The 18,107-nt window shown below is 48.7% G+C and overlaps 1 protein-coding gene across 12 annotated transcripts in view; it reads left to right on the forward strand.

The window, feature by feature from the left end:
• The window catches only part of LOC116429008 (QRFP-like peptide receptor), a 55,128-nt gene that overhangs the window by 28,866 nt on the left and 8,155 nt on the right, over positions 1 to 18,107 (forward strand). For all 12 annotated transcript variants that reach the window (XR_013000104.1, XR_004235406.2, XR_013000103.1 and 9 more), the window contains 4 exons: positions 9,266 to 9,387; positions 13,094 to 13,217; positions 14,561 to 14,766; positions 17,369 to 17,492. Coding sequence is in view for 9 of the 12 variants with exons in the window: in XM_031981357.2 (XP_031837217.1) it covers positions 9,266 to 9,387; positions 13,094 to 13,217; positions 14,561 to 14,766; positions 17,369 to 17,492 (576 nt within the window). In the remaining 3 variants the exon portion in view is untranslated. The remainder of the gene's footprint in view (positions 1 to 9,265; positions 9,388 to 13,093; positions 13,218 to 14,560; positions 14,767 to 17,368; positions 17,493 to 18,107) is intronic.

An 18,107-nucleotide genomic window follows, 5' to 3' on the forward strand; every position in this document is an offset into this window, starting at 1 on the left:
CGCGGAATTTCAGTTTCCGCGGCAACCGAGAACGGTTGCTTTGCCTTTGACTTTTTCACTCTTGACCGTAATCCGTTCCGCGAATTTCAATCGTCGCCGACGTTTATGGAAGATTCGAAATCGCTATGAACACGCGCAACTCCCTCGCGATGTCACTTAGACCAAGGCACTGTTTAGGTTTCGGCTGCGTCTGGGAAATTTCATATCTCCATCGCGCGTTCCATTATTCAAAATGAGCGAACCGTCGGCCGCATTCCCGTGTCTCGTTGTGGAGCAATATCCGCGGATACCACGCGAATTGTCTTGTTCCCCGATAAATTTCGTTCGCCTGCTTTGCCTTTCCTCGATGGCCCATTTGAAAATATTAAATTCTCGCTCGCGTCCCGTATTCCGCTCCAAAGAACACCGAACACGGAAACACGTGTGCCCGCCTTTCCATCGGCGGTCCCCCGAGATTTTGTTCCGCGTTTTCCCCGCGAGTTTCAGCGAAATTAGACGATTTCCTCCGCCGATTGCCCCTTCGCCCTCTATCAGGGATAATTGGCTTGCTGCTCGCTGGCGAGCGAGAAACAACAGGTTTCCGAGATAAATCGCGAGGGATCGAAGAGGTTGTTCCCGGAAGCTGTTCGGCAAGCTTCTCCGAGTGTTCTTGGACTTTCCGCGGCAAGTTTCATCGCCTCGCCGAATGTTCTCCCCGGGAAACTGGCAGACAACCGTTCGAATGTCTAACGAACGCGTGCAAAGCGTGTGCGAAGATGCGATTATAGCAGTTTCACTGTGAACGCGTCAAGAAAAGCTACTTGGAGTAGCTTTCGTCGACGCTTTGATGTACGCTCTTTCCGTTAATGTCGAGGCTGCGATGTAAACGCACTCTAAGAGCATCAGCAGCAACGTGACGCGTTTTGTTGGGATCCGCTCTCGAAGCATTCTTCTGCGGCACGCAGGCGTGGCTGAGCTTTAAAGCCGCCAACCTCTGGATAAATCTCTGTCCCTCGCACACGCGGCGATTGGCCCACTTCGCGGGGAGAATGTCTTGCATCGCTCGCGCGAAAAATTCCTTGAATAAAGCGCGCCGAGGTAAACGTACCGTTCGAGTTTTCTCGTTGCTTCGCCGTGCACTTTCTCGTATATTTTCATAAATTTAATACACTCGGTCCGTCAGCGCGAGCAACTTTCGATGCACCGACGTATCGGGAATCTTCGAGCGGACCGATTCCGCGAATTTAAAATGCTTCGAATAACGATTTCCCATGGTGCGCTTTTCACGTTTAACCTTTCATGGTTAAATATTTGCAGAGCGGAGCGAGGATCTCGTACTTTTTCGCGAAACGATGCGAAACGCGTCGCGCGGAATTAGTAGACGGAAAAATGTTTAATTAACGGAATATTACTTCCCGATTGGCAACGATGTTCATTAAGTTCCATGCACGACTGGTCTCTCTCTATCGGGAGATGTCCGGAGATCTCGCGAATGTTAAATCGGTCGGAAATTCCGGCGTCGAGCTTTCGATATTCAGCGTTTCAATGTTAAATATTTGAGGACGGTACGTTGAGGATTTCATACTTTTTCACGTGTCGATACGTCGCAGAGCCTGCGATCCGAATAGTCGGCGGTGTTTAATGAGTCAGCCCGGCGGTCGTTGAAAATTCCATTGAATCCGCCGTCGAATTTGTCGAGTGGGTGATGCTTGTGACGGCGGTCTGCGTGGGAGTATCGTTTCGCCGTGTAATTTTTCACCGGGTTGATCGACGCGCGGTCATCGCGTGGCCCGTTATCTTGTCCGGTGTAAATGTCAGCTGAAAAACAGCGGCCACGAGGGTAATTTATGTTCGGTGTCGATGGCGTGGCTTGCTCGGTAGCCGGCCGATCCCTTATCATTCGTGATTTATCAAGCGAAACGATACCGCGAACGAGACCCAGCCCGAAAACCCTTTCGATCGGAGTGCTCTCGTCGATTGAACGACCGCGCCCGGCCGGGGCAACGCTTACGCCTCTCTTACACAACCGTCCGCGGCGGAAACAAACATTTGTCGATCGGTTTCTTTAATTAAATTATTAACCATTGACCCGAACGGGACGCGTCGGGGATGCAAGCAATTTCAACCGCGATATCAATTATTCTCTGCCTCGGTGGAAGACGATATTGCTCCGTGGAAATCGGCGGGTTCAGCGGAGCTTTTTGGAACCGGAAATTACTGTTTCGCTCGACGTCGTAAGTCGCTCGAAGGATTTTCCCGGGATCTTCCACTCCGCCGAGACACCGGGCCGATGATTTACATTCGCTACGACCGGAAAGAAATTTCACCGACGACAACGAGTTATTCTTCGGTCTCGTTATCGGTGCGAGAAGCATCGCCTAACGAGGGATGCACGCGCTTTAAAAGCGGCATTCACCGCAGTTTCCCGCGGCAGCGCAGGGTTCACCGTCACCAAATCCCGGCATAGTTGCGCATTCACCGAAACCGCTCCAAATGGAGCCACCGGAGTCCCCGGCTCGCGAATTTTATCGCTTCGTGGAGGATGTCACCGTCCGCGCGTGTCTGGGGAAATTTAAACGACGACTGTTCGAGCACGCGCCGACAGACTGTATCAAATGTGAACGTAAACGATTTATGCGAGCGCATTTTTACCCGACACGCGCGTTCGCTTATTTTTCATATATCTATTTTCGACGTGCAGATCTACATTTCTCTCTTCGGTGCCAGTTTTAAACTTTGCTTTAGTAACTCGCTTGTTTCTCTATGTTCTCTCGTACAATTCATGAACATGAGAATTTTTGGAAATTCTATTGGATTTACGTTTCTCCAACACTCGTACGTCGACTCCTGCTTCGAAAATGATAAAGTTCCAAAAGTGTTGCGGCACTAATACTCGGTCCGCCGAATCGAGTAACAAGAAAATGGAAGCCGCCGGCCGGGGGCGTAGATCGATTACAATATTGTTTTCCATAGCAGCGAAATCGATCGAGGGGCCGAGTAATTAATGAGACAATTAAAGAACGCGCGCAACACTGGCCGCAGTGATAATAGTCCATTAAACCGCCCTCCCCGGCCGCCGGTCGCATTCGCTTCATCGTAAAATGGAAACTTCATTGCACTTTGTCTCCTGGTAATTGGTTTACAAACCACGTTCGACGGGTTATTCCGTTAATAGAAAATAAATTATTCCTCGGTCGACCGGCGCGTCTTTTTGTGCATGGGATAATTGTGCCCGCTAAGTGCATTAAACGGAGTAAGAAGAACGGGGTCGTCGCGTACCTCGAGCAGCTGTTCCGCGACACAAACTAGACGACGCGTCGCGTCGCGTCGCGTCGCGTCAACAGGAAACTTTTCTCCGGGGTGCCGCGTGTGGGCGTCGCTAAAAACCGGGAGATTCGGCAGCAAGCGAATTGAATTTATCCGCGGCCCTTTTAATCCCAGGACCGCTCGTCGCTGCGGGTCGATCGATCTGCCCGGATAATCGCAGAAACTCGGGTAACCCCAGTTTTTCGGGACTGGTGTAACCCACTTTTAACGAAGCTATGAATTTCTTGCGCTATTCGGTTGGTCCGTTCACAGTTGCGTCGCAACATGTTGGATACATGCTCGTCTCCGTATGCGCTGATTGTCCCGCAACTGCATTTCCGCCCGTACATTACATTTGTGGTTTGCAGAGGGTGTCTAAAAGCTTGTGGCTCGACTAGATTAATCTTGCGCACGAATTTCTCCGATGAACGCTTTATTCTCGAGACGATAAATTTCGAATATTTCCGGTATTCTTGAAGGGACAGAAGTTGTCGGTATTTATCATTCACTCGGGGAGAACGGAAAGGTCCTGAAGAAAACAGAAATTCCCGATGAGAATTCCCAACGCTGTACCCGGACGATCAAGCGGAAAGCGAGAGACGCTATTCGAGGAAAACGTTCCGCTCACTGTCCACCGTGGTTCGAAATCGATAACGGAATACAACTTCGGTGTGCTATCGGAATTTTGGGTGTCGGACGTGCAACGATAGTCGCGTTAAACGTCCGCCGGCGAGATCGCGGCGGCACATTGAAGTTGAGACTTTCAATTAGCTGCATTTCATGGCCGAGTGATTTAGTTAATAATTAGCGTGTTGGCCAGATTGGAAAGGGGTACTTGTGGATTCGCGGTGGCTGGACTATCGGCTAAACCTTGTTGTAACTTCGTCCGGTGCTTGGGATGGTTGTCGGCAACGTAAATTGATTCCTCGCTATAGTTCCCGTCGATCGCCGCCGCCGCACCGAACAAATAACTAGGAAACTTTTGTGGGCCCAAAATGACTCAGAGCCTGCTTGAAAGTAGACCTTACCTGGAATCTGCATCGTACATGAGCAATTCCCCGAGACAATTATTTCCCTGACGTTTTTCTAACTTACTCCTTATGCTCCAAGCTCGAAATTTTATTGTATTTTTGTTCGCTTTGTAGCGAATCGTTGGTCCAAGGACGACCGATTAGTAACCGATGAGATCTATAATTATCCGTCGAGAGTCGTACAGGTGATTGACCGTTAAAATTACTCGCCGGCCCCTTGATAGCCGAGGTGTCGCTTAATTAAACCGTAACGCGACGCAATAGCGGCCGAACGAACCGCGTTGTATGCTAATTATCCCATTGCAATATCGCGCTCTCCCGGCGAGGCTGCTCGTTCCCGGAAAACTCTCCAGTTTCGCTCGGCTAATCTCTGTCCCCTCGCCAAGTTCAGCGGTCTTTCTAATGCGCCTGAGGGCGATTCTCGTTTCGCCGCGAGGGATCTCGGGTGACGCGTCTTGCGCCGGTCGACACGTTGCGTAATAATGATCGGCCATCGCGTCGCAATGCCGAAAACACAGTATCGTCACGGGAAATATCGATCTTTGCGGTGTATCGAGGAAGGCCTGCCGCTGTCGCGTAATGCGATGATGACGGGACAGCAACAACGCGGGACGGGATAACAACGCACGATAATAAATGACGGTTTAACTTCATTACGGCGAGCCCCGGGTTAAAGAGATTACGCTTGTCCCACGCTCCTACGCCCTTCGACACCCTTTCTCCCTTTACCTCTGGATCTTCCGCGCTCTGGAACGATCCCAACGGATCTCCTTCGTTTTTCATCTTTCTTGCGTGTTTCTGTCATTGTCGGCATCAAGATTATTTCCGCGCGAGACTAATGACAAGTCGGAAATTGAATGGTGGAGCTTTTTCATAGCGATCGCTCGACAGACTTCTCGCATTTGATACACGCAACGGCAATTACTAGGGCTACACGTTTTTTCCACAAGAATATCGACAGTTATTTCTATGATAAACGCACAGTAACGAATCTGTTCGCTAAATTGAAGAAACGATTATTCAACGGTAGTCCAGTTTAGAAGAGCCGCTAATTAAATACTCGAAAACACTCGCGAGATCGGTCTTCGCGGTCCAATCACAAATCAGAGTAATCAGAATGTTACATCACGTATCCCTCGAGTATTAGCCCGATCGCTAACACGGATAATGAACTAATTACCCGAGCGCTAGTCGGTCAAGCATAGAGCTGCCCGGCAATTACGGTTTATGGTACGGGGCGGCGTGCCGGGATCGTTTCAACCGGGCATTTCTTCTTAACCGTTCGATTATCAGGGACAAGTTCGTGACTGAAATTAAACGTCAGTCGGTGTATTACTCGTTGCACGCTGGGATTTCATTGTGAAAAATTGCCCCGTTTAGCTGGACGCGTGCAATCGACAGCGAACTCGGCTCGCGGATATTGTAAAAAATGGAAAACACGATCCTAGAATCGTATAATTATACCCTTCGTCGTACGTCGAACGTGACGAGTCGACGAGATTTTATTCGGCGAAGCCGGCTCTCGATTATTCAGCGATTTTAGGGATTCGATCGAATCAGGTTCATTAAAGTTGTTTTCTTCCCCCGGATCGAAGCTCCGAAACGAATCTCGGCCGCGATGATCGCCTAGGAGTCTTCTAGCCGTCCGGGTAATCGTATTACATTGCGCCTGGGCTGCATTCAATTACCTTAATCGATTAAACTTTACGCTAATGGCAGTAATTTCAATCAGTGTCCTTACACGAACAGGACACGCTTCCGACGCTATTAATCCGATAATCCTGACCCGATTCTTCGCCTCTCACTCCAGCGTGTTACACTTAAAACCAGCAATAATGCGCCCCGAAAGAATTCCACAAAGGTATTATAGTATATATCGGTGGTGGTTTACTATTAGATGATATTTGAAAATGTGGATCTTTAGTAAAAAGAGAATTAGGAAAACAATAATATATTTAATAAGATAAAGGAAACAATACGGACAACAACACGTAAAATACAACACACGACTCTCGCACCAAAAATGTTCTACTCCGCTGTCGCTCACCAAAATGTCCTACTCCGCTGTCGCTCACCAAAATGTGTTTCTGCACGCATTTCCACTCGCTTTTATCACACACCCCCATTCGCTCTGTCTTTCTCACCCTTGCACCCTTCTCACTCGCATCTTCCATCCATAGTCAAAACTCACGCAGTCACGTACACACTTTTCTCACGGTTCAGTCGCTCAGTTCCAGATACTCTTCCTCGCATTCTTTCAGCCACTCGAAATTGTCTAAACGCAGTCACACTATTTCCCAAACATCCCGGCGCCGGTCCGTCGCAATATGACCTGGTCGCCCTTACGCACGCACAACAAACCATTCATCCTACAATAAATATTCTCGATACTACAGTATTAACTCCTGTTGGATATTTATCTCGAGAGTATTTCAAATTTTTTATCATTATTTCCCTCGCGGAATTCAAATTGCCAAATATTTTTAACCGTTCCAGTCGAGCTCTTAATTGGCGGTGAAATTATTCTTTCGATCGCGTTCAAATTGCCAAGTATCGTTAATTATCGTCAAAACCTACGCTAAATCGAGGCAGTATTCGATTTTCCAAGGATTCCCAATCGTATTTGCCGAATTGTATCGGGTCTCGTTAAGTCGGCTGCGTGTGCGATAATAATTCATTGAACTTCCGTAACTGCCGAGGCATACCTCGTAAGTTGCCGTGAAAGCCGGCGAAAGCTTGCGAAAGCTTGCGAAGGCATACCCGCAGCCGTCTCATGTCGGCTAACAAAATTATTCGCGCGCGTTTCGGTCGATTTACAAGGCGCTCGAACACTCTAGCGCCCCGATCAAAATGTTCGGCCCCGGGGGTTCGCGGCGTAATTAAATCCGCGCGGAAATGTTCACTTTCAGTTAATTAAAAGTGTCGAGCACCGTGGGTGCAGAAACTGCTTTTCCTTTCTACCCTTTCGAGTAATTAAACTCTTGTCCCGTGTCCACCGAAATTGCTCTCTTCTCCGCTAATGTGTACATTCAACAACTCAACGGTCGGTGTCTTCTCGTTCCTGCTCGGTAACGCAACGTTCTCTTTGTGCCGGCAATATCGTTCATTATATTATAATTACTACGCTTCCAAGTACCATTCCGTCCGAGCGAAAGGAACGGTATTCCCCGAGTTGTCGGACTTATCGTTGACCAGTGCTACTGAGAGTCCTGAACAGAGTAAAAAGCGACACACGGCAATCGCTGTAAATCGTTGTGATCGGTTATATCGTAGAAATCAAGCTCCTTTCTGTCCCTTGTACCATCACCGGCAGTTGATTACCATTTCTTTCAGCGGAAATTCGAATCTCCTCGCTCTAGAACCCCGAGCACATCCACCGGAAGGTTTTCTATCAGTAGCCGGATGACTCCATTGAAAAATTCCTTCGGTCTATCCTGATTCGTCTCCTCCGCCGTTGTCGTCGGCTCATTCGAATCGAAAGCACCTTCGCTATTTACACGAGCTGATTGCTTCGACTGAATTCACGCTCATCCGGTTTCGTTTGCCTCTGCTCGCGGGGATCACTCGAGACGTTCGCTCGTTCCGCGGCATTCAACCGGTGCTCCCTCGTAGTTTCTCTCGTCGGGTCCCGTTCGACTCCCTCCGTGAGATTTCCCAGCGGTTCCGCGCAGCTGGTACGCTTCGAATAGCCGGATTTCGAATTTCGAATTTCGCGGTCGTTAAACTCGTTAATTCCGGCCATTTCGGTAAACGAACGTAACTCGAGCAATCGGGATTCCTTATCCGCGCGACGGCTGCCGCGACGGCTGCCGCGACGGCTTCCCGCGGACCCGCGTCGGACCGAATTAGAAGACAGGATCGCTCGCTTAATTCCCCGGCTCTGCCGCGCTCCGACAGAAAAACAACTTTCCCAGCCAACGCTCGTCTTCGTTTCTTTCAGCTTTCTTCGGGAAAGCTGCGGGGCTCTTGACAGACATTTTTCTCGAAGCTCGGCAGCTTCGAGCCCTTTGATCTCTTCCGTTCGACCCTTAAATTATAATCACTCTGACGTTTTCCTTCGAAATTTCATTTATCCTCCCACGTTACTGCGATTTTATTGCTGTCAAAGAAATAATCAGTTTCTCGATCAAACCTTCGCATTTCAACTACAGTATCATGATTATCCAACGTTTCTTTCATTAATTTTACGTCGCGTTTGCTATAGGAATAATTAACGAGGTTTCAATCTTATCTCAATGTGGAATTTGTATTCCTTCGGTGATGCTTTTCTCTCAAACGGGAATTACAAGGCGTAGCGTCCTTTGGCAAATAGTACGTAGGTTTCCCCCAACGTTATTGCGAACCTAAGTTGGAATCGTCGTGGTTAATTTATACTCGATCGATCGTAGACAATCTGCGGACTCATAAACCCGGGGAACCGTCCGCGCGGCAAATGACATGGAAATTTTCATTAAACGTTCGTTTCTTGGAGTGCCCGGCGTAATTTAAACGCTTTAATTTATCCGCGACGTGAACAACGGCGCGGCAGACTCTCCGCGGTTCGAAGCGCGGCGATTCCTCGGCGTTTCTGCCTCGTTAACGAATTCAAAGAGCATATTTCAATAACGAGCCTTTTCTCTTCATTTCCCTCGGAAAAGGACTCGATGAAACACGTCCAGTTCCCAGCCCGAACGTTCTCCTCTATCTCCTTCGTCCGGGCGATTCATTTTTCTCCTTTCATCCATTTTCACGCGGTCTTCACCGCGCCATTCTGATTTTTGTTCTCTCCAGCGGCATTGTTTGGGGACCTGCCTCGAATGCCACCTCGGAGGAAATGAATTAATCTCGGATGAAGCGTCCGAGTGGGGACGCTAATCGAATTTTCACTTTTACCGGAGAAAGTTCTTTCTTCTCCCGGGGGATCGATCGGATCGAGCTAACTGAATTTCGATCGTTTCGATATGTTACAGGTCGCCAAGCTGTTCTCCTACACATGGACCATGGGGCTGTTTCTCTGCAAGTCGGTGCATTATATGCAGAGCGTGTCCGCTATTTGCTCTGTCATCACGCTGACCGCGATGTCCGTGGAAAGGTAAACCCGGCGTACTAATCATCGAGTTACTTCTTTAACTTGCAGTTAAATCCGATTAAACTTACTGCAGCACCTCCGTTAACTCTTCCAAGAGCCAATTCAAATCCAAAACTTTGTACAAGTAACTTCATTAATTAAACAACGAAAGACTGGTTCGGTGCTTTCTTCGTAGGATTTAAACGTGTAACGCACAATTTCGAATCTCGAGAAAGATCCTCGGTATCCTCGAACACGGTAATTCCGATTTCCGGAACGGCACACCTCGAACATCCCCCGAATAATGTCTGTTCCATTGGCCCGAACCGTCGCTCGGCCGATTAAATCAGACAGTCCGATAATCCGGTGCACCGATGAAAGCCCTCGGCGCAGTTGTCTCGAATTACCCCGATTCGCAGTGGCAGCGACTTCGAACGCGTCGAAGTTCGACGTGGAAACAGCAGATGTTTGGAAACACGGAGCCCGGCGAGGTTCACGGTCGTATTTCCCCGATGCAAATGGCTTCGACGTTTTAATGTTTCAATTTAGTCCGCACCGGGGAAGACGGGCACGATCTCGATCACGTTCCCGGAGGAACGGGCGCGCTAAGGAACTGCGGAACGGCAGCTCCGCGGCCGCGCGTAATTTCGCTTAATTGGCGCGGCCGAACGAGTTGCCCGGAATTCAAGTTATTTATAGCACCGCGCACCGGCCCGCTGAAAGCTGTTCGCGGTCACGCCCGCCGCGGAAGGGCTCGCTTCGTCAAGCGTCGCCCCCATTAGTTCTTAGATCGCGATGCAATTTTATCCCGGCGCGGCCCGTATCCGCTCGGTAATATTCCGGCTGTTCTCCGTTTTCGTTCGGGATTAATGGGCCACCGGGGATTATAAATCTCGCAGGCAACGCGCGTCCCTTTTTTCCCCGATAACCCGGTGCCGCGCGCGTGGTCTGCCTATCGCAGCGCGACGGAAGGAATTCCGATTTGACGATGATCGAGCAGCTGTCTTCAAAATGTCGCTCGGTCCCGGCGGTGTCGTTTGATAAACGAGGAACAGTTGCTTTCGCGCCGGAGACATTATGGATCAACCCCTTCGGTCCTGTCGGGATGCATTGGTCCAACGTGAAATATATTCTAAAATGGTTAGCGTAAAATTGATCCGAATTAACACCGTCGGTATGAATCGTTCGAACGATCGGAAACCTATTTTTCAGTGTTTTCCACGGTTTCTCTTTCCTTCGACATCTGTAGAGGATAGAAGACTTCCAAACTTCACGTACCGCTGTGAGAATGTACTTCTGTCGGATTTGCACCGCTGACTTCGTTATTCGGGAGTTGGAACGAAAGGCTGCTCGGATCCTGCGAATTCAAGGTGCTCCCTTTTCGGTGGATCGAAATATGTTTCTTCGAAGTTTCTGGCTTTTTCTCCTGTACCCGGCAGGCAGCCTCCTAATTCAGTTTAAAACGTGTTTCCTTCCGACGAAATCGATGAAAGTAATCCAGCGCGACTCGAAATTAGCTTTCCCCGTCGCTGACCCTCGAATTCGGCGACGTTAGTGAAACGTAATCAGCATAAAGATCATTGCACGATTCTCTCGAAGCTCTCGAAGTAGCCCCGGTTCAATTTCCCTAGAAGAGAGCGTCCGGGCCCTCGAAAAAGGGCTCGCGCGAATTCATCTCGAAGCTTACGTCTCCTGGCGCAATTCCAGCAAATAACGTTCGCCTGTGTTTTTCGGCACCCTTCGAAGACTGATGGCACGCGAAGGGCTGCGAATCGTTTCCTCCATTTCGGATAGGATTGCGGGAGCAACCGGATTCTTCTAGCAGCCCCTCGATCAACCCTTCAAGGGTCAGCCGACAGGATTTTTACATAACCGGCCGTTCCGTAGAATCCTCTTGCCATTCCTCGTGTCCGCGCTCGCGTTTTGCTATCGTGCCGTTAGGTCGTTCGCATTAACGCGCCTTTCAAAACTGAAACTCGAATTTGAATATTCGAATACTCGAAGGTTTCAAACCTTGAACGGTTCAACATTGAAACTTTTCGCGTCTCGAATATTTTCATATTCTAGTAGCAGAATATTTAAATCATTCTAAAACCTTTCCAAGAAGCGGTTACCCATCAGCAGCGACCGATTTACGATTTCTCTCGTGAGATTCCGCCGTTGTTCTTGCCGCTCACGTTTCGCTTTAATAGAGAACCGATAAAATAGGCCCCCTGGACGCACGCCTGAGACTTTTCCCCGGCGTGCGACCATGCTTAAAATTTATTTGATTTCGGAGGAAATTGAACCGCGCCTTATCATCGGGCTACCTTTTCCGGCTGGTTGAATCGATTGCACATCCCCTTCGCCGTTTCCTATTGTATATCAGTCGGCAGCGGGCACGCGAAACGAAACGCGTAAATCTCGCCAGCCACTCGCTTGGTTTTCGCGATCCTTTCGTCATTGAACAATTTCGTTCGTCGGAAATTCAAAAGAACTCGGATCCCGAGGACCGACACGCTCGGTTCGTCATGTTTGCCGATCAGGCGCCGCGCGATACGGCTGCACGAATCACTGCGATCAATTTCTAGAAGCTCTTCGGACGTACAATCCTCTTTGAAAGCATGGAAATGTTTCCAAGGTACCGCGGGCTTCGATAAAAAGCAGCGGAGCAGAAAATCTGGCATAGTTTCGATGCCAAGACGTACCGTTTGACGTAGCGCGTTCATCAAAACTGCATTCGCCGGCAGACTCCACGCGCTGTTTTCAGCAGAGACACGAACGAGATCCGGAATTATTTACTTTCCGAACTTCTTTCATCCCAGATAAACGAATTACAGGTATAAGCTAACTTTAGATTCAATTCCTTAACGATCCAACCCTTGCCTCGAACGATTGTTGCGAAAGTTGAGCGAGCTATTGTTCCATTGTCCGATCCAATAAAGAGAGCCTATCAAAGTTCTTATTTCGCCGCGGCAATCCAGATCTCTTTCGAGAGCCGGTCAACTCGTAAAATCATATTGCAACGTACGCCGCGTTTAACGGAATCGGTTCGAAAATAAAATCAAATGAGAGTTTCAACAGAATTCTTTGATTACTTTTCGTTGCGAGATCAACGGATAATCTGATCGATGGAAAATCAGAGAAAACTTTGCATTCGCAGCCGCTTCGAACCGAAAGCGATCCGGATAATTGGCGCCACGGTTTTTTTCCCGCTTCTCCGCTTAATTGCGAAGGCTTGGAGAACCGGCGAGAGGCGAGAGAGAACGGAACGGCCCCGGAAATGACCGCGGCCGTAAAGCGAACCGTTCGCGAGAATTTTCGCGCCATTACACCGTTTCATCGTCTCCTCTCAATATATTCCCCCGTTTTTTTCTATTTCTCGTCTCTTGGCGCGGCCGTTTTATAATCTTAGGGATTCGGGATCGCTCCGCTCGAACCGAGTGCCCCGGGCTCGAGGGATTTGCCTCGCGCGAACTTTTAATCCGCTCGCCGGCAATCGTCGCGCAATTTTCACGTGCCGGTGCCCCTTCCCTCAGTTCCGAAAGAAACGGAGAAAAAAGAAAAAAAAGAAAAAAAAGAAAAAAAAGAAAAAGAGATTTCGATTAAACGCGGAAGTTGCGTAACAGGTAACAAAGATGAACGGTCTCTTACGCATGGATAACGTTAGAAGTTTCGAGCGACTGACACTTCGTAGCTCGCGGCTTATTGGAAAGTCGAGAACTAATTGGAAATTCCGTTCGTGTTTCAGATATTATGCAATAGTGCATCCAATGAGAGCGCAGTACACGTGCACGATAAGCCAGGCCCGTAAGATCGTGATTATAACATGGGTGGTGTCGTTTCTGCTCGGTATTCCGATGATTTTCACACAGGTGAGCGACCATTCCATCGAATCGCGATCATTTCTGCGGCCTCTCGGCATGTTCCCCGCCGTCGGCCATTGTTACACTCCTGGCATTCGTGCTCAACGCGGACAGAGAAACTTTTTCCATTATGCAGCACCGCTGCAATCATTTTATTTCGAATGTATACTCCTAGATAAGATTCCGAGCACGATTCTCGCGCATTTCATTTCATTTCATTTCATTTCATTTCATTTCACGCGCGTTACACATTCTCCTCGTGCGCAAGAAGTTTTACGTTCGCATCGGATAATTAAGCTTGGCCGTTCGGCCGAGTTGCATCTAGTTTCTGGACGCGGCAGGTCGCCCCGTCGTTCTCGTTGGATTGTTTTCGTGCGCGCTGTCCGGGGCGACAGGACGCGCCGCGGCGTCCGGAATTCGACGCAGGACCCACCGAGATCCCCGGAAACGGAAACGTAATTTCAAATCGGGCTGGCTGGCTGGCTCGGCAGCAACGCGAATAATAAGTTTCATTCCCGTGGAAAAGAGATAGCTGCACGGCGGACGGTAAAGAATTAATGAAACAAGCGGGAACCTCGGTTTTACTCCGTCCCGCGTAAAGTAAATGCTGCGTACGCGGCGGTAAAACGCTCTTATACGACCGTAGTGAATCGCGTGCCCGTGAGTACGCGGATTTCGAGGCTTTTAATAAACCACTCCTCGTCGAATCGTAAATCCTTTACCGCCGAGTCTGTAGATCCTCCGGCTGACGCGCCGCGGCGGTTTGATTCCTTATGATTTACCTTCCATCGCGATTCCGGATTCTGTGGCGAGCTATTTCGTTTACTTACCGTCTTGGGTTCTATTTATTTCATCAACAACAGACTTTCCGCTCGACTGTCTTTCGCGAATTATTCTATGAATTTTCATTTCTTTGAACTTCCTCTGCTTAGTCGAAGACAGCGTTTCAATTCTGTAGCGTAGAAACAACAGTTTCTACTTTTAAACGAAAGGAATTAGGTTTATTGACGCGCCGCGATTACAGTTGATATTTAATTTCGCCCCAGCTTAGGAGAAGATTGCTCATCGTTGATCCGAAGTGTATTTTTCCGGGGATCTCGTCGCACGTTACTGGACCCCGAAGTTAATTTCCCGTGGAGGACGATAAAAACTGGGAAACGATGTGAAGTACCTCGGAGCCGAGTGTACGACTCGAGTTACGTTTTTAATTGGTCACATTAATTACTCGCGTCCTCCAATGGAAGTTTCTTCGACGACTTGGTTGACGATCCCAGTCTTCCCGTGGACAGTCGGCGATAGCGAGGTGACGCTGTTTCGAACAGGTTCACCGGATGATCTCTCGCTGTTTTCAGACGCACAAGGTGGTCGGGAGGAGGTTGATCGCCTATTGGTGCGTCCGGGACTCCGACGCCGGTCTTCTTTGGCTCGCGCACGAGGTCTACATGCTGATCGTCGTCCTCATTCTGCCTCTGATCATCATGGCGTTCTGTTACACGGCGATCTGCTGGGAAATCTGGCGAGTGATGAAACGTCGCTACCACATGACGTCGCGCCACGCGTAAGTCGTTAAGCTAGCTTACAGAAAAACGAGCTCGCGTAATTCGCGTCCTCGCCCGCGCAAAATTACGTTTCCAGCGTGGGATTAACGTCGCCTTGGTTCCCTCGAACGAAGACAGAACGTAAACGGCTCGAAACCATATAAAAACATTTCTCTCGGGCTATACTTTTTACATCGTTTTATTACTAATCAATGTGGAGAAAATTGTGCGAGAAACAGTTAGTTGGTTAACGTTTAGTACGATGTCCCGCAAAGAAGTCGCGATAAACCGAGAGACAGAGTTAACGGTCTATCGTTAGCGCCCCTAAGAGCTGCTTCGGAAAAACATTTAGATCGGGTCGAGGAGCAATCGTGCTCCCGTTCCATTATTCACTGTGAACCTCTTGATTCTCCCCACACATCTATCCGCTGGAACTTTTATCGAGTGCGCCGCCTATCGATCTCGACGAGCCTCGCGAACTCGCACCTCAAGAGGGTTGCTCCAGTGGCTGGACGTGCTGAACTCGAAAAGCCGGGTACATCGGTTACGGTTGTCAAAGTTTTTCTCGAGGATCGGTTGCCGGGTAAATACGTCGGAGTAACGCGAGGGCGTCGGAGGGCAGGTCGAAGATCCCCCGGTTGAAATCTCGAAGAAATATTCGGCGATGCTAACAAACGGACCTCTTGCTTTCCGCGGATTATATTTCTCTTTTCTATGAAACCCAGACGTTTCATCCCTTCGCCGTGATCGAAAAGCTACCCTCGAGTTTGCTCTAGAAATCGTTTCGAGGACGATCCTTTTCAGCTTTCCGAATCTCTGACCAGTCTTTTTCTCTCGAATCGAATTCTTTACCTTCGATGTAAAAATAACGTTTATAATTAGAAGTGTTCTAATTGACACACTTTTTCAAATATCGGCTTATCGATCTTATCGAAAATGTCATCGAATCATTTGCAATTTTCAACAGATTATCTTTAGAATCTTTTCTACGAACTTGTAATTTGTATTCAGCGATATGGAATATTCCAAGCGGATGATTATTTTAAATTAAACTCGATGAAATTCGGTCGAGTTATTCTCGACTTACCAAATACGAAAGTCTCGTTGTTCCTTCCTCGTTACCGCATCGGAACTGTTCAAAGTAATTGTTTGAGCCGGGTCGCGCAGCGTTTCGCGTTCGGGGTGATAAAGAAAAAGTATTAGAAGAATGGAGACCGCGGAACGGTGTCCCGGCCAGGGTATTTGCATTTTAATTAACGCGACCATTAGGAGCGGTTGCTTCTGAGCGCCGCGGAAAAAACCGGGTCCCGCATCTAACGTTGTTAACGCGAATCACGCGGCCTGCTGGCAACGCTTCGCACGGTGAATATTAAAATTTATTTGAACTCGCAAAAATTCCGCTGCGGAAAAGCTCGCTCTTCCTTCCTCCGTTCCGTTCGTTGCGTCTTCCCGAAGTGCGCCGGGAACGAAACTCGTGGCCACCTTAAATTCGACAGTCCGTCGAGGATTCTTGCCGTGCAACGAACACGAGATCGTTGCCGTTTTCGGGACGGACTCGTAAAAAGCTGCAAGTGGCTAAACTGCCGTCTCCCGGGATCTCGAGGGCCAATTGAAACCAAAGTTTCCGGAAGCTTCGCGAGCTCTGCCCGAAATCGGTTAAGAAGATTACGCGACGTGGAAACATTCGAAACTCGCGGACCTATTTTTAGAGGGATAGATCCTGCTTTGATCGAAATTGATCGGAAACACTGTTTTCAAAGTTCCTTACCACCTGGAAACTTTGCTGCTGCCAACCGATGGATATATTGTCACTCAAAGGCAAAATTTCCTTCGAAACGGACAACTTTCTTGGAATAAGAAAATTCGTATGTTCCAATTCCGCGCGAAATGAAACCAATCACATTCCGGTAGTGTTCCAGTGGCGTTCGCTCGTTTCAGTAGTATCGCGATGTTCCCGACAGACTCGTCGCGTTGCCAACAAGATTAGGCGTAAAAGAAGGCGCGCGAAAATCCGGCAAAGCAGGCGGAACAACAAAACTTTCGATCTTGTGCTCGGCATCTCGTTATAGATCGTAGTTCGCCGCGCGGATCCATCGTTCGTTGTTAAGCTCGTTAGAAAGTTGAACGGAGCCGATCAGCGGTTGACCGTAACGACGGAATCTCCTCGCGACGATCCAATTTTCCGGGGAAGTTGCAGCGTCAAGGAAAATCTGTCCCGTGAATACTATCGTGAGCTTAGGCGGCAGCGTCTTTCCGCTTACAATGGAGCTTCGTTTATTTCCGACGGTTTATCGGCTCGCGGGATCCGCGATAAAGCGGGCGTGATCCGGTAAACGGTCTCGAACAAGCGACATCTGCATCGCGGCTGTTACGAGGCAGCGCGAAAGAACGCCGTGTACATAATCGATGCGGATAACGCTTCGGAACCGAGAAACGGCGCAGCGCAACGAGATTGCTCGTCGATTCGTGACCGAGCCACTTTTACCGGATCTAATTCTCGCGCGAGATACTTTTTACAGCACCGATTCATTTGCATTTCATTCCCGCGAGATTTTTTGTCATCTCACTGGTTTGTGAAAGACATTCCGCAGATCTAATTCCCGTGGGTCGTGCGTGTTGCAGATTAAACCCGAACAACCTGAACGCCGAGTCGATACCCATGACACAAAGGCAGAGCATGCGGAACGGTCGCCGTTCCTATCGAGAAGACGGACAAACGGAGGAGGAATCTCGAACCATGAAACAGGTACGTCCTATATTCGCCGGGAGTTCCAGCGAAACTCAATTTCGCTGCGATACGTGGAAACTGTTTTTCTCTGGTTAGTTTCGAATTATAGAAGCCAGATCGATCTCTATGGCGATGATAAAAAGTTGAGATATTCCAGCGGTTTGACTCTATGGAACAATAACGGTTATCGTATGAAGTTTATCGAATTTAGAATCGAGCGTCCAGTATAAACTGTTGCAATCGAAATACGGCGGAACGATCTCAAATAGAAACAACTCTCGAACGAAAGACAATATTGCATCTCTGCGAGCGGAGAACGTTAATAGTCGTATTATTGACACGGTCGAATAGAAACTATTAGAACGTGGAAGCCGGGAAACAGCGTGGAAACGCTCCGCCGGTGCGAAAAGTTCGCCAGCTTCGTTGGAATTGGTAAGAGTCTCCGATACCGTCCCGCAATTTGCCTAAACAAATCGCCGCCTCCTTCATTTGGATGGTAATTATCGTGCACTTTGTGCGCCACTTTGGAATACGCAAGAGCAGCATTTTTTCGCGAGGTTCTAAACGGTGTTTGTTACCCACCTCCTCCCTTTGATTCTTGAGAATATTTTCAACGAGAAATTGAATGAAATT

The sequence above is a fragment of the Nomia melanderi genome, chromosome 14 (assembly GCF_051020985.1).
Source record: "Nomia melanderi isolate GNS246 chromosome 14, iyNomMela1, whole genome shotgun sequence".
Taxonomy (NCBI): domain Eukaryota; kingdom Metazoa; phylum Arthropoda; class Insecta; order Hymenoptera; family Halictidae; genus Nomia; species Nomia melanderi.